We start from the raw sequence: 21,336 nt of genomic DNA on the forward strand, positions 1-21,336 counted from the left end.
CCCGTGGTTCAAGGGGTTGGATGTAGGTCGGGATTTCATTTGCGTGATGTCCCGGCTTATGTCCAATCACTATAGATTTGACGCGCATCTCCGTCGTGTTGGGCTCGGGGAAAGTGGTATCTGTGCCTGTGGTGAAGGTTATCACGACATAGAGCACGTTGTTTGGTCATGCCCTGTACACCGTGACGCCAGGTCTAGATTAATAGCTTCCCTGCAGGCCGAAGGTAGGCAGCCGGCTGTTCCTGTTCGTGATGTCTTGGCGAGCCGTGACCTATCCTTCATGTCCCTTATAAACGTTTTCCTGAAATCCATCCACGCCTCAGTTTAGTCCTATCCCCTTCCGCCTACATCCAATCAAATGACAAGAACACGTTAAGACCCCGGATCCGGAAACAGCAATCAGACCCGCACGATACTCTCAAGGCCCGATGGAAACAACCCAATGTGCCAGTCCGTAATATCTTGGCCCAGCAGCGGAACAAATTTAATATGCTGCTTACCTATGGCAATGAAAATCATCAAACAGCAAACCTGTACTTTTAATGCAAAATATTCTAGCTTCAAGTTAGATTTAGTTTCAGCTCGTAGTCGGCAGCGAGGATAAAAAATTTGCTTTTAGTTATTAAGATGCTTTAGGAAGTAAGCTACCAGATATAATTGGCGCCTTTAAACATTGAACTGTATTTGTGCCGTGTCAAATAAACTATAGATGAAGAAAAAAAAAATAGACAGAAAGTTGTCCGGAAATACACTTTCTTGCTTCTTCGTGTTTCTTTTATTTTGTTATATTGATTCTCCCGTTACTTAAATACACCCAATCAGCGCAGCGAATGGCATTTTATGACTCATAGGGGGATTAGGGGCATAATGAGCACACGGGGCGAAATGGGTACCCCTCTTAATACAATATGTTATGTGGAACTCTTTCGAGTTACTACAGTATCTATTTATGTAGAACAAAAGTGGTTTGTCTGTTTAAAATATGGAAATATATTGAAAAAATCAATTTGGTTCCTGGATCTTGGAAAAATTATTATTATTGCGCACTACAAAATAAGCTTCTACGGTCGTTTAAATGGCTCAACCAAGTATGTAGACACATCAATATGACGTATGGGTCGTACCCCAAATTTCACCGTCATTGAAGTTTTGATTTTAAGCTATAATTAGTGTTAAAATCTCATGTTACCTTTGACTAATTCGATAGGGGCGAATTGGCCACCATAAGGCGCGACGGGACATTCATGAAACAAGCCGCCAAGTATCACGGCATCCCGCGACCAACGTTGGCCCATTAGTTGTACTTCTACGCAGTTTCAAGATATGTTTCATAAGAGTGCTCATTATACCCCGTGGGTGCTCATTATGCCCCAGTGGGGTGCTCATTGTGCCCCACACATCGGCTGATTGCGAGTTTTTGATGCATGAATCTAATTTGTGTTTTTCACCATTATACGGTAAACTTTTCAATTTGTGAATAGTGTACCTTTAATTATAGGTGGTTAATTCAAGTTTTGCACTGAAGACAGCTTAAAATTTTTGTCGTTTTCCATGCCTAAATCAGCAACCATGTTAGGGTGCTCAATATGCCCCTATTCCCCCTACTGTGAATTTTCGAGTGTTTGGGAGTTTTCTACTTGCAAGAGGTTTTCTACCGTAGAAATACGTTTTCTATGGTAGAAAACCTCTTGAATACAGTTTTCTACGTAGATTATTTACGAGTCCCGACAAATCGCGTATAATACCATCCCTGGTCACCACAGGCTGTACAAGAAAGTATTTGGTGAACAGCTCAAACCCAAGTTCCATATCTTACTTCAATATGTACAAACAATTAAAAAAATTGGCCCTCCGCGATACACATGGAGTTATCGTTTCGAAGCATTTCACGAAACTGCAGGAATAGGGTAACCGCTCCTATATTCATCTCAGTACCTATACTCATCTCATCACGCCTTTTTGATCAATTTATCGTCAAATTTTACCATACTTTTAACGTAAAACTATCAAAATCGAGACAAAATTGGGAAGCAAATAGATTTACTTTCAAAATTTGCAGAAATTTGACGGTAAATTGGACAAATGAGATAAATAAGATGAATATAGGTACACCTGCTTGTTGAGATGAATAATGGAGCGATTACTCTATAACCAAGGCCAGTTTAATCTTCATGAATGATATACGGAATTTGAAACATTTCAAAGATCCCATCCTTTACAAATATGTGATTAATTTGGGGCTTATAGATTTACCTTATTGCGCATTATTAAATTTAACGAGTAAGTTACTCAACACAAGCTATGATGCAGCATGCTCAGGTATTTACAGAGGCACAGAGTACAGAGAAGGTCAGAGTCGGCAATAAATATGAAAAATATTCAACTATTTCAAATCAAAGACATACACATTTCAAGCGATATTATAGAAATCGCATGTCAACAATGGCAGATAGAAGAATATTCAAGTCATTTTGCATCATTTAGAGTAAAATAACAGCGGATGTTTCATGTATATAATGTGCAGGGAAGCAGTTACTTTCGAATAAAGAAATATTTCAAATAAACACTATATGTAAATTAAGTAAATAAAATAAATGAAAGAAATGTATTGAAATCGAACGTTTAATATTGAAGAAAGAAAATGAAAAACCGTTAATTTTACCACGATGTGCTAAACTGTATCATTCCTAATGCTCTTAAAAGAACCATACCACATAGTTTGTTTCACTGCTGAATGTGCTACATTCAAGCGCTAATTAGCGTTGAAATATCATTCCTAATGTTTTTAAAAGTACCATACCACACAATTGGTATCACCGCTAAATGTACTAAATACACCTGGTATAATTATCGGAAGTACTATGAAACATGGTATTTATCACTACTAAACCTTGATATGGATTTTACAGTAAAACCAACGACTTTCATATTAAGGGGTTATATATCTTTTTGGTCGAGAGAAATGAGGGAAGTTTGAATTTATTTTAAAGTGCATAGCACCATTTTCATTGCATCAAAGTGGTATTTTTCTGAAAGTACAGTTTATCAACAACAAGAAAATACGTTTGGTTTTGAAATATACCAATTATTACTGGAGTAATGGCTGTTTCCCCGAAACGCTATTTTTTGCAGAGGCTTACGGTGATCCTGATAGAGCCTCAGCGGTTCAACCGAAATCAAAAAACTCATATTATTTCATTAGTTTAGAAGTGTGCCAGGTCCTTGAACGATCGCTTTTATTAGTATTTTGTTTTCAGTGCAAACGGGAACGGTTTTCCCAAAAAATGCACGTTTTGAGCGCAAAAAATTGCAATAAAAAATTTTTTGCGGCAAAATGTAACTGTACGTTTCAAAAAGCGATCGTTCAAGGACCGGCGAATTTTATAACGAAAATTTAAAAAAAAGATGAAGGAATTCGGTTCAGTAGTTTTCCCGCAATCAGGATCAAGGCAAAGTCATTTTCCGGAAAAAACTATTCCGAGATAATCGCGTGTAAAGTTTCAAGTTTAGCTTATAGACCTTCCTATCTGCGCTAGTATTAGTGGTCGATTTCACTAATACAAGTTTAACTTTGGTTGCAAATAATCAACACGCTGGTAGTAACAAAAAATTTCCTCCTACCCCGAGCTTTTATTCAAGTTGTAAGCCGATTTTTAGTTTTATTTTATCTGGTTTACCACTAAAACGAAGTTTGTTAAAACAGGTAACACTAATGAACTAGGATTCATAAGTGCAATATTTTTCGAAATTGAATATCAGCTGATTTTTTGGTTGAAAACAAATCGATTTTATTAGGATACAGACTAAATGTATTGGTGAGATCTGGCGCGTTGCAAATTGCTCTAACTTTCTTCCTATTACTCAGATCTTTATGATGATTTGTGGAAATATTCTCAAGATGTTGTATTTGAAGATAATGTAATAAAAATTTTTCCGGTTTTTTGAAAACTAAATAGGTATATAACCCCTTAAAACCAAATATCAGTTGTACACACCTAAAATACAACACCGGATCCGATAAAATTTTACCGGAATCCCAACAGCTGAACGTTCGGTGGAATCTTCGGTGTTTCCGAAAATTAACGAACAGTTTGTGGAACCACCAACCGAGTGGTCGGTAATTTTCGCAGCTTTTCGGTAATGTTCCAAACCGAGCAGCCAGTGAAATTTACCGAAAGAAACTGTAAAAATGAAAAAAATACCGAACGCACCTGTTGTAGGGGTCTTATGCTCTGGCAACATTGCTCAGCAGAAAAGAAGAGGGAACGAGACAAAGAGAGGGATTGGAAAGTGAGCGTTGATATCGGTCGGGCGATGAAAATAACGGTCTGTAAGGAATATTAATAAACGTACATTTAAAACAGTAATTTACAGCTAGTTTCATGTTCACTACATCTTGGCGAAGACGGTGAACCAGTGTGAGCTATTAGAATTAGAATACATTAGGGAAATGTTGTTAAATTGTTAATTTTAAAATCCGTTCTAAAAAAAATAAGATGGAGGTTTCGGCCAGTACATTTGCGTGGCTGAGTGAGAGCTCTGGCGTTTTTTTTTTCTCTACTTGATCATGGCGAGAAAAATGAACTAAAAAAATGAGAGAGAGCACACATAGCGACGGCCGACTTGGAACATTTGTATTGGTGTTAAAAGATGGGTTGAGTTGCTTTTGAAAACTACACTTCGTTGCTCATGACCTTGGCGTTGAAATTGGTTTCAGTTGCATTTGAAGATGACACTCTGTTGTTTTTGTAAGGAGAGAAAGGGGTTGTTGTTTGCAGAAGTTGCATGATGAGTTTAGGGAGGTAGTTGAATGTTTCTTTTTAGAGGTAGTGATTATGCATGGGGCAAATGATGATGCACGGGGCAAATGATAATGCATGGGGCAAATGGTAATGCATGGGGCAAATGATGATGCATGGGGCAAATGATGATGCATGGGGCAAATTGTGATAATGCATGGGGCAAATTGTGATAATGCATGGGGAAAATTGTGATAATGCATGGGGCAAATGATTATGCAAGGGGCAACATGAAGATACATGGGGCAAATGTTTCGAATTTGGTGAAAATTCAATTTATTATGTTTTATTTCAGATGGACAATTCAAGACCAGTACAACAATTTCGTTGCGAGGACATTGCGAAGTCTCGACTCCACCATGAGTGGCGAGATTGGAAAAGTTCATTCGAACGGTATTTCGAAGCGAATGACATCGATGACCAGTTCAAGAAGCGCGCTAAGCTATTGTACTTGGGAGGTCCACAGTTGGACAAGGTTTTTTGCAACCTTCCGGAGGCAAGCAATTTTCCGGTGATTGCAACCAAGAAGCAATACTATGATGTGGCTATTTCGGCATTGGATAACTACTTTCAGCCAACAAGACAAGATATTTTGGAACGTCATCGTCTTCGACAAATAAGACAGTTGCCAGAGGAAAGTTTTCTTCATTACATGGTTCGTCTACGGCAACAAGCGGCATATTGCGGGTTTGAGAAGTACACTGAGTCGACAAGGCGTGTACTAATGGATCTTATGATTACGGATGTTATAGTGGAGGGGTGTCAATCGAATGAACATCGCCGCAGGTTGTTGCAGAAAGATCGTACATTAGATGAAATCGTGGAAATTGCTAATAGTCTGGAAGGAGTCGATTCTCAGTTGAATGATTTGAAAACTGAGTCCAAAACTGTTGATGAGAAGACATTGTATCCGGTGAAGGAAAAGTTTACGCAGAGATTCGGTAGAAACAGGGGTATCTCGGAAGCCTTCGGCCCCAAACGTCCTCCGGCTAGAGATTTTTCAAATGTTGTCTGCTTCAACTGCGACAAGACCGGTCACTACTCATCTTCGGAAGATTGTCCTGCAAGAGGAAAGAGGTGCAGATTTTGTAAGCGTATTGGGCACTTTGAATTCAAATGCAAATTTTCGCGTAGAGGCAGAGGCATTCACGAGGATCCTCACACTCGTCCTTCCTCCAGTAAGAAAATTCGCGCAGTCGAAGAAGTCAGCGATGTAGCCTCCGATAAATCAACAGAAGACAACAAGGTATACTACGCGTTCTTCTCTGGGAATCAGTCCAACGTTCTTGATGTAGGAGGAGTTAAGTTAGAAATGCTTGTCGACTCAGGGGCAGATGCCAATATGCTGACCGTGGATGCTTGGGAGCGTCTGAAAAGGGCAGAAGTTCGAGTTTTATCATCTTCCAGAAAGACAGATCGCACATTCCTTGCATATGGTAACGATACGCCTTTAAATATCCGTGGTAAATTCTCGGCAGAGATCCGGATAAATGATAAATCGGCAATCGCTGAATTTTATGTTGTGGAAAAAGGACAAAAATGTTTACTCGGCGACAAAACTGCGGTATTGAATTGACAAGCTTGCGGTATTGAAGGTAGGAGTATATGTGAACCAAGTGAACACAGTGCATCCTTTTGCCTGCATTAAAGATGTAGAAGTCCATGTTCACATGCAACCAAACGTTAAACCCGTGGTGCAACCTGTCCGTCGACTCCCGATACCGCTTGAAGCAGAGGTAAACCGTAAACTTGACGAGATGCTTAACCGAGAACCTAAAAATGGTCCAACAACGTGGGTGTCTCCATTGGTGGTGGTCGCTAAAGCCGCTGGAGGGCTCCGCTTATGTGTAGATTTCCTAAGAGTGAACCAAGCGGTACTACGTGAGCATCATCCAATGCCAGTCATCGAACAGATACTTGCTAGGCTGGGAGGTGGCAACATTTCGAGTAAGTTAGACATAAAAGACTCCTTCCTTCAGGTGCTAGTTGATGAGGAGTCTCGGGATATTCTTACATTCATAACTACGAAAGGCCTGTTCAGATTTAAACGCCTTCCTTTTGGCCTTGTCACCGCACCAGAAATATTTCAAAAAGTGGTTGATGAAATCTAATGTGGTTGTAATGGGACACATTGGTATTTAGACGATATTTTCGTAGTAGGAAAAAACCTGGAGGAGCATAATGCTAGACTCAAACAAGTTATGAATAGGCTAGAGAATAGGGGAGTCCAGCTCAACTGGGACAAATGTTTGTTCAGGTCTGAAGAGGTTGAATTTCTGGGTCATAAAATTAGCCAAACTGGCATAGCTCCATCGGACACAAAAGTAGCTGCAATCTTATCTTTTCGTCGGCCATCTAACGATGCCGAAGTCCGTAGCTTTTTAAGGCTGGCAAACTATCTTAATAAGTACATTCCGGATCTTGCATCAAAAGATGAACCGTTACGAGAACTAACCAGGAAGGGTGCAAGGTTTTCTTGGGAAGAGCGCCACGAAGAGGCATTTCAAACGATTAAGCGTACCATGGCAGATGAGCGAAAGCTAGGATTCTATGATGCAAGATCACAAACAGCAGTGATTGCGGATGCCAGTCCTACGGGGCTCGGAGCCATGCTGGTACAGACGGATAAGTTCGGAGTCCAGAGGGTCATCAGTTTTGCTTCCAAGTCTTTAACGGAGACCGAAAAACGCTACTGTCAGACCGAAAAGGAGGCACTAGCATTGGTCTGGGCAGTTGAGAAGTTTCAATTTTACTTACTCGGAAAAAAGTTTGATCTAGTAACAGATTGTAAGGCTCTTTCATATTTGTTTACTCCTAGGTCGCGCCCATGCCCCAGAATAGAAAGATGGGTCCTGAGGCTACAATGTTTTGGTTACGATGTTGTCCATATTCGTGGGGATGAAAATGCGGCTGATGCCCTCTCGCGACTTTCGAATACAGCTGCAGAGCCTTTCGATTCTGCAGAAGAAATCATTGTCAAACATATCGCTACTGTGAGTGTCTCAACTGTCGCAGTTTCTTGGTCCGAATTTGCGGAAGCTTCACGAGATGATGAAGAAATTTCAAATGTTCTCAATTGCTTGGAAAATGATTGCTTAGATTTACTGCCTATTGAATATCGTATCGTTTCTGTAGAGCTCTGCAACGTTGGAGGAGTACTGCTGCGAGGAGATCGCATAGTGGTGCCAACTTCTTTACGCCAACGCGTTCTTGACACAGCCCATGATGGTCATCCTGGCGTGAATATGATGAAGTCGCATCTCGTGGCAGGTTGCAGAGGATGTACTTTAGTGTCAGCTCCCAATGTTCCCGAGCCACTCGTTCGTAAGGAACTTCCTACCGGACCATGGGAAGACATAGCCATTGATTACCTAGGACCGCTTCCGGAGGGACAATATCTACTCGTTGTAGTCGATTGTTATAGTCGATTTTTAGAAGTATGCGAGATGACGTGTATTGATACGCAGAACACGATTGACAATCTACGAATGATATTTAGCCGCTTCGGGATTCCGACTCTGACAAGGTACTCTCCCAAATACTTTGCCGTCGACTATCACCATTTGCGAAGCAGTTCGTGGGGCACTACCAGGCGGGATTTATGGGTGCCCGTGCCACCACGGATCAGATATTCGCGGTTCGGCAGGTTATGCAGAAATGCCGCGAATATAACGTGCCCACACATCATTTGTTCCTCGATTTTAAATCGGCGTACGACACAATCGATCGGGACAAGCTATGGCAAATTATGCACGACTACGGATTTCCGGACAAACTGACGCGGTTGGTCAAAGCGACTATGGATCGAGTGATGTGTGTAGTTCGAGTTTCGGGGGCACCCTCGAGCCCCTTCGAAACCCGAAGAGGTCTAAGGCAAGGTGATGGTCTCTCTGTGCCTACTGTTTAACATTGCCCTGGAAGGCGTCATTAGAAGAGCGGGAATTAACACGAGTGGCACGATATTCCAAAAGTCGGTTCAACTGTTTGGTTTCGCCGACGATATAGACATTGTGGCTCGGACCTTTGTGAAGATGGCGGATACGTACATCGGACTAAAGGCTGAAGCCAAACGGATTGGACTGGTCATCAATGCATCGAAGACGAAGTACATGAAAGGAAGGGGTTCACGAGAGGACAGTGCTAACCTCCCACCTCGAGTTCAAATTGGTGGTGATGAAATCGAGGTGGTTGATGAGTTCGTGTATCTGGGCTCACTGGTAACTGCCGACAACGATACCAGTAGAGAAATTCAACGGCGCATTATGGCAGGAAATCGTGCATACTTTGGTCTCCGGAGGACGCTCCGATCGAGTAGAATTCGTCGCCGCACCAAGTTAACCATCTACAAGACGCTGATCAGACCGGTAGTCCTCTACGGGCATGAGACATGGACTATGCTTGTGGAGGACCAACGCGCCCTTGCGGTCTTCGAGCGGAAGGTGTTGCGTACTATCTTCGGTGGACTGCAGATGGAAAACGGAGTGTGGAGAAGGCGAATAAACCACGAACTGCAGGAGCTGCTTGGGGAGCCATCTATCGTTCACACCGCTAAGATAGGCAGGTTGCAGTGGGCTGGGCATGTTGTAAGGATGTCAGACGACAGCCCGGTAAAGATGGTTCTTGAAACCAATCCGTCAGGGACAAGACGGAGAGGTGCACAGCGAGCAAGGTGGATCGATCAGGTGGAAGACGACCTGCGGACCCTACGCAGACTGCAGGGCTGGCGAACTGCAGCCATGGACCGAGTGGAATGGAGACGACTCTTACGTACAGCAAAGGCCACACCACGGCTTGGGACTGTTTGGTAAGGTAAGTAACTTTACAACTACTTGCTGATCTATCACGCGACAAATCATTCGGTCACCGGACAAGCGCCATCTATGTAGATGTTTGGCAGACGCGTTAAGACCAAACTACCCCGTGTTCCCGTTCATGCCGATGATGAAGCGGTGAGGGATTTCGACAAACTTCGCAAACAAAAGGGGAAGGAGTACACAGACATGAAACGTCGGGCAGAATACAGTGAAATTCGTGAAGGTGATCGAGTCTTCGTAAAAAGGATGAGGAAAGATCCTAAGCTGCAAGCCGACTATTAGCCCGAAGAATTCCAGGTAGCCAAGAAAACAGGATCGGATGTAATCATTCGCTCGACATTATCAGGTACGGAACTCCGACGCAACGTCACACACTTGAAAAGGGTTCCTGGACACACGACTGAACTAGTATCACATCAGAACGAACCGTCCGAAGATTTGGACGATGGTCCATCTTCATCTACAGCCTATATCGCTGATATCGCACCACAGAACACCAAAATATCAATTCGTTCGGAAGGTGGTCAACCTGCATCCACCAACCCAGACATCACACCAGAAAGCAATAAAACGCCAATTCGATCGAAGCGTTCACGATTTGAGCCATCCAAGTTCAAGGATTATATAGCTCATTAGTTTTAGAAAGTTAAGGGGGGGAATTGTAGGGGTCTTATGCTCTGACAACATTGCTCAGCAGAAAAGAAGAGGGAACGAGACAAGGAGAGGGATTGGAAAGTGAGCGTTGATATCGGTCGGGCGATGAAAATAACGGTCTATAAGGAATATTAATAAACGTACATTTGAAACAGCAATTTGAAGCTAGTTTCATGTTCACTACACCTGTAAAAAATACCGGTGGCAGAAAAAGTCGGTTATAAATGAGCCTGCCGGTACCGTCTATAATCAAACTAAATTAACCAGATTACTTTCGAAAAATGTTAGCAGTACGAGTCGCTACCTGTTTCAGTAATTCACCATAAACACTTTCCAAATTATAAATAACAATTAAAACAAAAGAAAATATTCGCGTCTTGCACGGTTGCACGTATGAGAAAAATGGCCACCACATTCACAATTTTTTCAGATTGTTCGGTAAAAAGTTATACAGATTTCGGTGAAAGTAAAATCAAGCAAATATTTCGGTAAAAATGAACAAAATTATGGTAAAACTTACAGATCTTACAGAACAGTCGTTAATTTGATGCTTTTTTGCAGGAATACCGGTATTATTACACTTTACCGATGTATTATTGTACAAAAATCACCGAACAACTTTTTTTGATTAAGTGTGTAGTCTGCACAAATCAATTGGCGTTAGGTATTTGAATTAGGGATACCATCCGTCCTGATTTAGCAAGACATGTCCTGATTTCGAGACCCATTTGGAGCGTCCTGATTTATTTTTCATATTTTAGCATTTGTCCTGATTTTTCTGAATTATGCCGGATGTTCAGAGATGTTGAAAATTGTTCAGTACTTTTACTCCGATTCCGGAACGAAACGGATTTATTTCGAACGATTTTTTTTTTCTTCGGTTGAATTTTGACGAGAAAAATTGTCTAGTCGTTGCAACCCTCAACTATCTGACTTTTGGGTCCTAAAGCTATCCAGCTTTTTACGCACCATGATGGCGGTCGCTATAATGCGTGTTCGTAATATGCGAACCTCTCTGCTTACGTCAGTTATGGGATGTCTGAGGTATTGGCAACACAAATGTTGTCAAATTTATTTCTCTTTTGAAAAAATACGTGAAGACTTCAAAATGACGTGAGCAGAGTTGTCAAAAGGGTGGATGATTTAATACGAACTTTGCATTTTAGCGTCCGTCATTATGGCGCGTAAAAAGCTGGATACCACTTTTTATATATCATTTGAAAAAGCCGCGTTTTTGAGCAAAACGTGATTTTTAAAAAATGTTTATCGTTTTCCTTCGATTTTTTAATGAAGAATAAAAACCTGCTCTAAATGACTTAAATGACATTTCGCACACGTAGTATATGGGAGAACTGTCATTTAAGGTATTTCGAGCAGTTTGTTATTCTTCATTTAAAAATCGAAGGGCAACGATAAACATTTTTTAAAGCCACGTTTTGCTCAAAAAAAAATGCATTCTTTCAACTGATGTATAAAAAGAAGAAAACCGTGTAAAACTTTAGGACTCAATTTTAAACCTAAACGTGTGCCTCATGTTTTAGGTATCTTCTAACGCCTAATGAATCAAAATTCCAAAATTGGATCCGATAAATACTTCAAATAAATAAATGAGTGTTTTGGCGTATTTTGAAGTGCAAATCTCAAATTACGTGTTTCGTTTATTGATACTCGAACAAAGAAAACACCCCATATCAAATTTGTACCGGAAAAATTTGTCCTGATTTTCAACCTCGACCGAATGGTAACCCTAATTTGAATCAACCCTGCAAAATAGTATTTCTGACTGCAGAATTGTTCTCAGTGTATGCATCATCACGGGACTCCTCACTGGTCACTGTCCTGCGTCAACATAATCAAGGGTTGCCAAACCAGTTTCTATCAACACAAAAAATCATGCATGAAATGCTGAATTGCTATGGCATTATAAATTTTTTTTTTGTTTTTAAAAAACAAATAACTATTTTTATCAGTAACCTATATAGCTATCTTTTCTATAAATGCTTATTTTTGAACAGTCTGTTTGACTCAGAAACAAACCATGTTTTGTACAGCAAACAACTTATGTTGAATTCGACCGCACTGCAGAGGTTTGATTATTGATTATACACACACCAGCTTAAAGCTACATGCAACATCGGTAATGTAGGTAATCTACCACAACGTTAAGCTACGTTCCTATAAGAAAAATATAAATAGGTAGGATGAATATCGAAACAATGAGAGTATGAATCCTGGAGCAGAGATTTCAAATGTGATATGAGAATGGATGCGTTGTGTAAATGTTTTATTCTTCTTAATATCGAATCAATTTCGTCATGTTTATCTTATTTCCATTGCTAGTCGATTTCATAAGAGCAGGTATGCCTATTTTGTTTTTATTTTAATGATTTCAAAGAAATTAGGTGATTCATCCGTACATACTCCGCGATCGATAAGCTTTACGGTTGACAACAAAAATCTGTCAAATCTCGAGCACAGTAGAATATGAGGTTTCAAGCTAATCTATGCCCATGTTCATAAATAAATTCGCAGTTATAGATACCTATGATTTAAATCGAGAACAATCACAGTTAACTTTGAACTAACGTTTTTGAATAAAGCCTCATAGGAGCTTCGCAAGTTATGAATGTTGAAATACAATTTCATACTGCGCATACGCGTTTAATATTTCGACAGTGATTCTGGTAGAGTAACACCGAATCAAAAAGCACTTATTTTTCCCCCTAGAGAGCGCGTTTATACACTACATGGTATACAGAAGTTGTATGGAATAGTGACGTAGTACTAAGCAATGTGAATGTAGTTGCAAAGCTACACATACATACACATGCATTTGACTTGTGCAAAGTTGTACGTTCGAATCTTTCAAAAAAGTTAGAGCATTCGATATTCAAAGATCTACGCATGGGCCTACATTCAGACTTATCATAAATCATTCATCCCTAATGTATTCTACAATGAAAAAATAAATTCGCCATGATATGGTTTTTTCCTGTTATAAAAATAACCTCTTTCTATATGCTCGTCTTCATACTAGCAGAAATAAAAAACGCTCTTCGAAACTTAATAGTTTCAATTCTCAAATCAACCAGTAGTTACGTTTCAATGTTATCAAGATAAAAGTTGAGGTCTTGAAATGGTCTTGAAACCTGTTTCAAGACTTATTTCTAGGATGAACTTTACTTTCAAGGTGGACACACAGAGTATACAATCAAAGTTCAATAAATAATTAAATATTTATTTTTACTTTTAATTTTATGCTCCCACCCGCGCAAGCTGCTGTGCAACAAGAACACAGATTTGAATATAGAAAATAGAATTTCGAAAATGAAGTTAAGGAAAAGTTTGGTATCGCAGCGCTTTAGAACGACAAGAGATTTTGTATAAAACATATGTCTATATGAGTGAACACATGAGTTTGGGACCCATATTTAGCAACGAGTCAAACATTTTATTAAGTCACTTTTACGGCTTTTAACTCTCCCATTAGCCCATCTGGAGTATATCAGGTAAGGTTCATATCATCGGGATACAATAATAATACCAGAATATGAAGCATGAGTTTCTATTATTATTTATTCGTATATAGATTGAAACGACAGTACAAATAGTAGTTATGAACAGTGTAAAGTAAATTATAATTCACTTCACAGGTAATACCCTGGTATATCGATTGTTTAAACTTTGGTTTTCTGACTAGGTCGTTCTGCATTAAAGTTTTGTGCCACATTCAGTGACAACATCAGCAATCCTGTCCAAATATCATGCATGGTACCCCGTCTCTTGAAGCTCATTGAAACTTCTACCGAGCCAATCCCGGTTGCTGGGGAGCATTTGATTCCTGAAAACTTGAAAATTTGGTGGTTTCCGAGCATGTCACCGCATTCGAGGATGATGATTTAAAATGTCTAAGCGGCTGGCTGTTACCAATTCTGTCAATTAAAAGAAATAAGTATTAAAAACTACAGGGGTTGTGTCCTAAACACGACCGCATGTTTGACATAGGACCACGTAGAGCCAGTTTGAATGCTGAAAATCAAATATTAACCTAACAGTTTGGTGGTCCTTAAAAGAACCGTTTGATTTGAATATTCATTATAGGATTCATGTATCTGGAATAGCACAGTGTGTTCAGATGATGCTCCTTTTATTACGGGATGCCATTTATCGGCAGTGATTGGTTGTTTCGTTGATATAGACGATGCTTAGTGTTTACCAATTTATTCTTTCCGAATGTCCTCAAATCAAGTGTTTTTCTTGTTAGAATCACACCGTAGGAGAATTTCTGATCGATAGATGCAAACTCGTGAATTCGATGAGAAACAAAGTAGAAAAAATTGCTTTGAACTTAACCGCCTTTTTCATGGTTGTATGTTAAGATTGTCTCTTTACTCCTGTACTTCCGTGTAAGACGTAGTCCTACGTCAAAATTGGAATTAAACGTAAGAGCTCTTCTTACCTTTTTGCCACCAGTTGCCTTACTCTCTGTTTCCATACGAACAGAAAAAATATGATCACACCTAGCAAGCAGTTGCATATGTCTGCCACGTAAAAGAACCAGTTTTCGCTCTCTGCTGCCCAGGAAATTATTTCAAATGTCCAGGTTATGCCCATAACGATGAAAAGTCGTAGATAGAGACCATACCGATTGCGATCCTTCTCAAATTTGCTGTGCCGCTCCGAATCGTTTCGCAATACTGCTTCTGTTGCACGCTGGATTCTGATAATTCGAATTGCAGTCACCACGAAAAAGTACAAATTCGCTACCACCAGAATCAGCAAAGGCAGGTAAAAATATACAAATTCAATCCATTTGTTTTCTGAAATAAAATTTGGTTTTGGAATGAGCTTTTCAATAACATGCCAACAAATACTTACTGTGAATAAAACAACTCGGCTCTCCAAAGCGGGGTCTATACTCTTCGGGAACCAGCTCAGTAAAGTCAAAGATCAACGCCAGTACCAAAATCACAACTGGGCTGCCAAATGCGTATAGCGAATAATACAGGAAACGCTTGCGTTCATTTCTCATTACCACACCACTGCTGAAGGTCCAGAATATGTCGATACACATAACGTTCAACCAGAAGAAGCTCACCAGAACGGAAAAGTATAGCATGTAACCGAGCACACTGCAAGGAATCACGGTGCTGTGAAAATTGATGAATAGCAACACAATGTAGGTCACGGTCAATGCCAGAGTGTAGCATATTAGTGATTTTCCGTGAATGTTCCGCAGTTCAGGTATACACACGTAGATTAGCAGCGTAGCCACTAGGAAGGGGATTGACAGTACTATTCCTGAAAGAAAGAAAATGGAAAGTTATAGAGTTTCAAATATCAACTTGATTTTTTTTTTGTATATAGGGGAGAAGTACCAGTTATGGCAATACCTAAGAAATGTACCAGTTATGGCATGAACCAGTTATGGCCTATGGAGTTCAAATGGTTTATTGCCATAATTGGCACCATTGCGCTTATGCAATATAACCATAACTGGTGCACTTGCCATAACTGGCTCACCTACCCTATATATATATATATATATATATATATATATATATATATATATATATATATATATATATATATATATATATATATATATATATATATCCGACCGTCCGCGGGTGGAAGACATCGCATTTCGATGCCGAGGTATTTGCAGAAGCAATGAGAAGAGAGCGCGAGGGGGGCAGTTGGCTCCGCCCGAGTGCTGACCAATTAGTTGCCACATTATCGCGGGCGTGCGACGCCACCATGCCTAGGACCCGCCAACCTAGGAATGGTAAGTCACCGGTATACTGGTGGACCGACGCGATAGCGGACCTCCGTAGCGCGTGCCTCCGTGCAAGACGGATGTTGCAATGTGCACGTACCGATGCACAGAGGGTAGAGCGCCGTGTAGTATTCGGATCTGCAAGATCGGCGCTTAAAAGTGCGATAAAGGCGAGCAAAAGGGCCTGCTTCGATAGGCTATGCGCGAGTGCCAATACGAATCCATGGGGCAACGCCTACAGAGTCGTAATGGCGAAGACCAAAGGCGTGTTGGCGCCTGCAGAGCGATCACCAGCGATGCTGGAGCGTATCATCGAGGGACTTTTTTCACGACACGAGCCAAATCCTTGGCCTCCGGTTGCTGAGTCTCACGTCCGACGTTCCAGTATCTCAGACACAGACCAGGGATGGTCGGCCAACCTGCCAGGCATCCAATCCGTGAGAGACGGCAGCCGTGCAGAGGTTGTGGAGGAGGTAAGGGTTACGAATGAGGAACTCATCGTGATCGCCAACTCCCTAAAGGTGAGCAAGGCACCGGGACCGGATGGAATCCCGAACTTGGCCATCAGGACGGCCATGAAAGTGGCCCCCGATCTATTTCGAGCAGTCATGCAGAAGTGCCTAGATGACTGCCTCTTTCCGGACAGGTGGAAGCGACAGAGATTGGTGCTGTTGCCGAAGGCTGGGAAACCGCCAGGGGACCCATCGGCATACAGACCTATCTGTCTGCTGGACACTACGGGCAAGGTGCTTGAGAGGATTATCCTCAACAGACTGGTGAAGTACACAGAGGGTGTAAACGGTCTGGCAAGTAACCAGTTCGGCTTCCGGAAAGGTAGATCCACGCTGGATGCTATTCTCTCTGTCACCAAGACGGCAGAGGTAGCACTCCAGCGTAAGAGTTGGGGCATTCGCTATTGCGCAATCGTCACGCTTGACGTGAAGAATGCATTCAATAGCGCCAGTTGGGACTCCATAGCGCTCGCGCTTAGGAGCATCCACGTACCGGTGTCGTTGTACAAGATTTTGGGAAATTATTTCCAGAATCGGGTACTAGTTTACAACACGGAGGAGGGTCAGAAATGCGTCCCAATCACCGCAGGGGTACCGCAAGGTTCCATCCTGGGCCCGGTGTTGTGGAATGTCATGTATGACAGGGTGTTGAAACTAAAGTTTCCTGTAGGGGTTGTGATCGTCGGCTTCGCAGACGACATCACGCTAGAGGTCTACGGCGAGTCGATCGAAGAGGTCGAGTTGACGGCCGCGCACTGCATACGCAAGGTCGAAGACTGGATGCACTCTAGGAAACTGGCGTTAGCGCACCATAAAACGGAGGTTACGGTTGTAAACAACCGCAAATTAGAGCAACAGGCGGTGGTCAGAGTCGGTGACTGCACCATTACCTCAAGGCGTTCCTTGAAGCTCTTGGGGGTTATGGTTGACGATAAGCTCACATTTAAGAGTCACGTCGACTATGCCTGTAAGAGGGCTTCAACGGCCGCTGCAGGACTATCTCGAATGATGTCCAATAGCTCAGCGGTATATGGCAGCAAGCGTAAACTTCTTGCCAGAGTGGTTTCGTCCATACTTAGGTATGGTGGGCCAGCGTGGTCCAAAGCGTTAGGTACTAACAGTCATCGTCGTAAACTGGAAAGTACCTACAGGCTCATGTGCCTGAGGGTTGTGAGCGCGTACCGTACAGTGTCATACGACGCAATCTGCGTCCTGTCCGGCATGATGCCTATCAGCATAGCCATTAAGGAGGACGTAGAATGCTTCGATCAACGTGACACAAGGGGTATACGAGGCACCAGAAGGTCATTCTCGATTATCAGATGGCAGCAGGAATGGTCCAATTCCGTAAAGGGTAGATGGACGCATCGACTTATTCCGGACGTATCCGGATGGGTCGGGAGGCGCCATGGAGAAGTTAACTTCCACTTGACACAGATTCTGTCAGGTCATGGTTGCTTCAGGCGGTATCTACACAGATTCGGGCATGCGGGGTCCCCCATGTGTCCCGAGTGCGCGGATGCGGAAGAAACTGCTGAGCATGTCTTCTTCGTGTGCCCTCGTTTTGTGCATGCGCGGAGCGACATGATGGAAGTGAGCGGGCCAGACACCACTCCGGACAACCTAGTTCGGAGGATGTGTAAAGACCCAAACATTTGGAGGGCGGTTTGTACAGCTGCCTCTCAAATAGTTTTAGAATTGCAAAACAGGCGACAGGTTGACCACCGACACGCCAGTGTTAGCTAACGGCCAGTCTCCAGGTTAGTTAGCTAAGTTAGCAAAGATACCTAAAGAACCAAGAGGGTGCACAGAGCACAAAAGCCGCTCCCCGAAGCAATACCTAGCGGTGGTCCCGGGGAGTATTATGGGCTGGAGACTGGAGGGGTTTTAGTTGGTCCGGTCACTGATTCAAACCAACCCCACACTCCCTGAGGTTGGTCACCTCAGGGGTTTGGATGCAAATTTCCCCTCCACCTGAAACAAACAAAAAAAAAAAAAATATATATATATATATATATATATATATATATATATATATATATATATATATATATATATATATATATATATATATATTCTTTGTAAAACGGTGAACAATAGAAGCATAGGTATAACAATCTAAAATTTTTTTTATTCCCGCTTATTTTCCGTCGGCCTAGTTCCGCAGCTGTTGTTGTTTGCAAATTTAATTAAGGAAATTTAAAGAGGATAATGTTTGTCAAGGTTTGAAAATGACTAGAAAATAAATAATCTCGTTTTTGAATAAATACTACCATTTGCAAGTTACTCCCGATAAAAGTTATATGTTCAATAAAAAGTAAAACCTCAATGGCAGCCTAATGTCATATGTTCGCTTTCGAATAGGAATTTATTACAACATGCTAAATTTTATAAAGACGTAGTGGAAATCATTCGTTGAAAGTGAGATTTGAAAATTCTCTTTCGTCATAATTCTTCCAAGAAACTGGTATTTCACTGTGCATTGATTCCTATTAAGTACTTGAAATGCAATTCAACATGTTTTTCCAGAAGGAGTAATAAAATTTAGTTTTACAGGTGATGTCGCAAATTTCGACTTCAACTGACACTACACGATGACAAAATATCCGGTCACACTTTTTTGGGGCGCCTGTAGCCTACACGTTGCATCTCTCTGGTGCCATCTATATGTCAAATGAAAGGGTTAACTTTGCTGCCCAAAGTGGCAGAGTTTCGTTTCTGTGCAGTTTGTTTACATTGAGTTGTGAGCCATGGCAGAGTTAAGAGCAGCTGTTAACGCTGAATATGTGAAAGGGTTTCCCGGTTTCTAAATAAGACGTCAGTGATGGTTTGGGAAGCCATTTGCAAGAGAGGTAAACTGCCTCTTATTTTTATCGATAAAGGGGTCAAAATCAACGCAGCATACTACCTGGACACGGTTTTGAATAAAAATGTTCTGCCTCAAGCTGAACTATTGTTTAAAGACGATTACTACTGCTTCCAGCAAGATGGCGCCCCATCCCACACCGCAAAGGTTGTTCAGGCGTGGTGTGAGAAAAACTTGACCGATTTCATTTTGAAGAATGAATGGCCTCCGTCACCTCCGGATCTGAATCCACTGGATTATTTCGTGTGGGGATCAGGGTTGATATTTGTTGAAACTCTTGAGTGAAAGTGAAAAAAAGCATCCATAAACGTTATTTTTGCCTTTCTCCTAGAAAGGTAGAGCAATCACTGGAAAAACCAAAGGTATAAAAGTGGTCCCAATGGCCGAATGTCATATACCACTCGACCCCTTTCGACGAACTGAGCATTTTCTGTATGTATGTATGTATGTATGTATGAGTGTGTGTGTGTGTGTATGTATGTGCAACTTATTTTTCTCACTCACTTTTCTCAGAGATGGCTGGACCGATTTTCATAAAATTAATTGCAAATGAAAGGTCTAGTTGCGCCATAGGTTGCTATTGAATTTCATTGCAAGCGGATTGTAACTTTGTCCGTTGTTCATGAAATCGTGAAATCACATAATGAAAGTAAACATATTGACTTCCTCCTAACGATCACTGGCTAATTAAAAGGTAGAAAAGTGATCCATATGGCCAAATGTCATATACTATAAGCATGTATAGGTGTATATGTTTGTGTGTGGCTGTGTACGTGTGTATGTGCACCTTTTTTCGCACTCACTATTCTCAGAGATGGTATGACCGAACAGATTCCAATGAAATTAATTGCAAATGAAAGGTCTAGTTGCCCTATAAGACCCTATTGAATTTTATTGTAATCTGATTTCTAGTTTAGAGGTTATGTATCAAAGTGTAAAAATCACGAAACATCAATATCTCAGAAACCACACATCTGATTTGATCAAATTTAGTTTCAAATGAACGGGCTACCTTAAAAACCCTTAAATTTTGAATTTTATAAAGATTGAACATGTGGTTCAGAAGTTATGGAAAGAAACGTGTTCTGGAGACTATTAATCGCACTCATGTTTCTCAGAGATGGCTGGCCCGATTTTTATAAAATTAGTGTCATATGAAAGGTCTTGTTGCCCCATAAGACCCTAATGATTTTTTTTTACAAACGGATTATTACTTCGCCTGTTATGTTTAAAAATGTGAAATCCAGCTATGAAAAGAAACATATTCCAAGACAACTTACTTGGACTCACTCATATTTCTCAGAGATGGTTGACCCGATTTCCACAGAATTAGTATCAAATAAAAGGTCTACCTACCTCATGACACCCTATTGAATTTTGCAGTAATCGGACTGTAACTTCGTCTGTAATGTATCGAAATGTGAAAATCACGAAACTTCATTATCTTAAAAACTACACAACCGATTTGAACAATATTGATATCAGATGAACGGGCTAGTTAAGGGTTAACTGATGAATTATGATTGAACACGTGGTTTCAAAGTTTGGCTGCCCCATACGTCACATTTTCATTTGATTGTAGCCAAACTTAAGCAAGCGTTATGTTTTAATTTGTAAAACAACGAAAGTCTATTATCTCAAGTATTACACGACTTATTTGAACATAACTAGTGTCATACAAATGAGTCATCTCTCAAACTTACAAATAACAAACTTCATAACAATTTGATATGCTGTTTAAAAGTTTTAGAAAGAAAAGAAATTCAAAGACTATTCAACACTTTACCTGCTTCGATCAATATATATGGCCTCAACATGATTTAAATGTGGTATCGTACTATCTGAACGTTCCCGGCATCGCTCGTGATTAAATTGTTCGAAATTAAGAGTCATTGCTTTTATTTCGCTATTT

The 21,336-nt window shown here is 41.0% G+C and overlaps 1 protein-coding gene across 4 annotated transcripts in view; it reads right to left on the bottom strand.

Moving 5' to 3' along the window:
• Positions 1–13,832: 13,832 nt before the first annotated feature.
• LOC129725493 (G-protein coupled receptor Mth2-like) overlaps positions 13,833–21,336 on the bottom strand; it is a 57,689-nt gene continuing 50,185 nt past the window's right edge. For all 4 annotated transcript variants that reach the window (XM_055681417.1, XM_055681416.1, XM_055681415.1 and 1 more), the window contains exons 3-5: positions 15,146–15,568; positions 14,727–15,087; positions 13,833–14,199 (exon numbers count right to left, since the gene is read on the bottom strand). In XM_055681417.1, the coding sequence (XP_055537392.1) occupies positions 14,070–14,199; positions 14,727–15,087; positions 15,146–15,568 (914 nt within the window). In that variant the 3' untranslated portion in view covers positions 13,833–14,069. The remainder of the gene's footprint in view (positions 14,200–14,726; positions 15,088–15,145; positions 15,569–21,336) is intronic.

Source organism: Wyeomyia smithii, chromosome 2 (genome assembly GCF_029784165.1).
Source record: "Wyeomyia smithii strain HCP4-BCI-WySm-NY-G18 chromosome 2, ASM2978416v1, whole genome shotgun sequence".
NCBI classification, from domain to species: Eukaryota; Metazoa; Arthropoda; class Insecta; order Diptera; family Culicidae; genus Wyeomyia; species Wyeomyia smithii.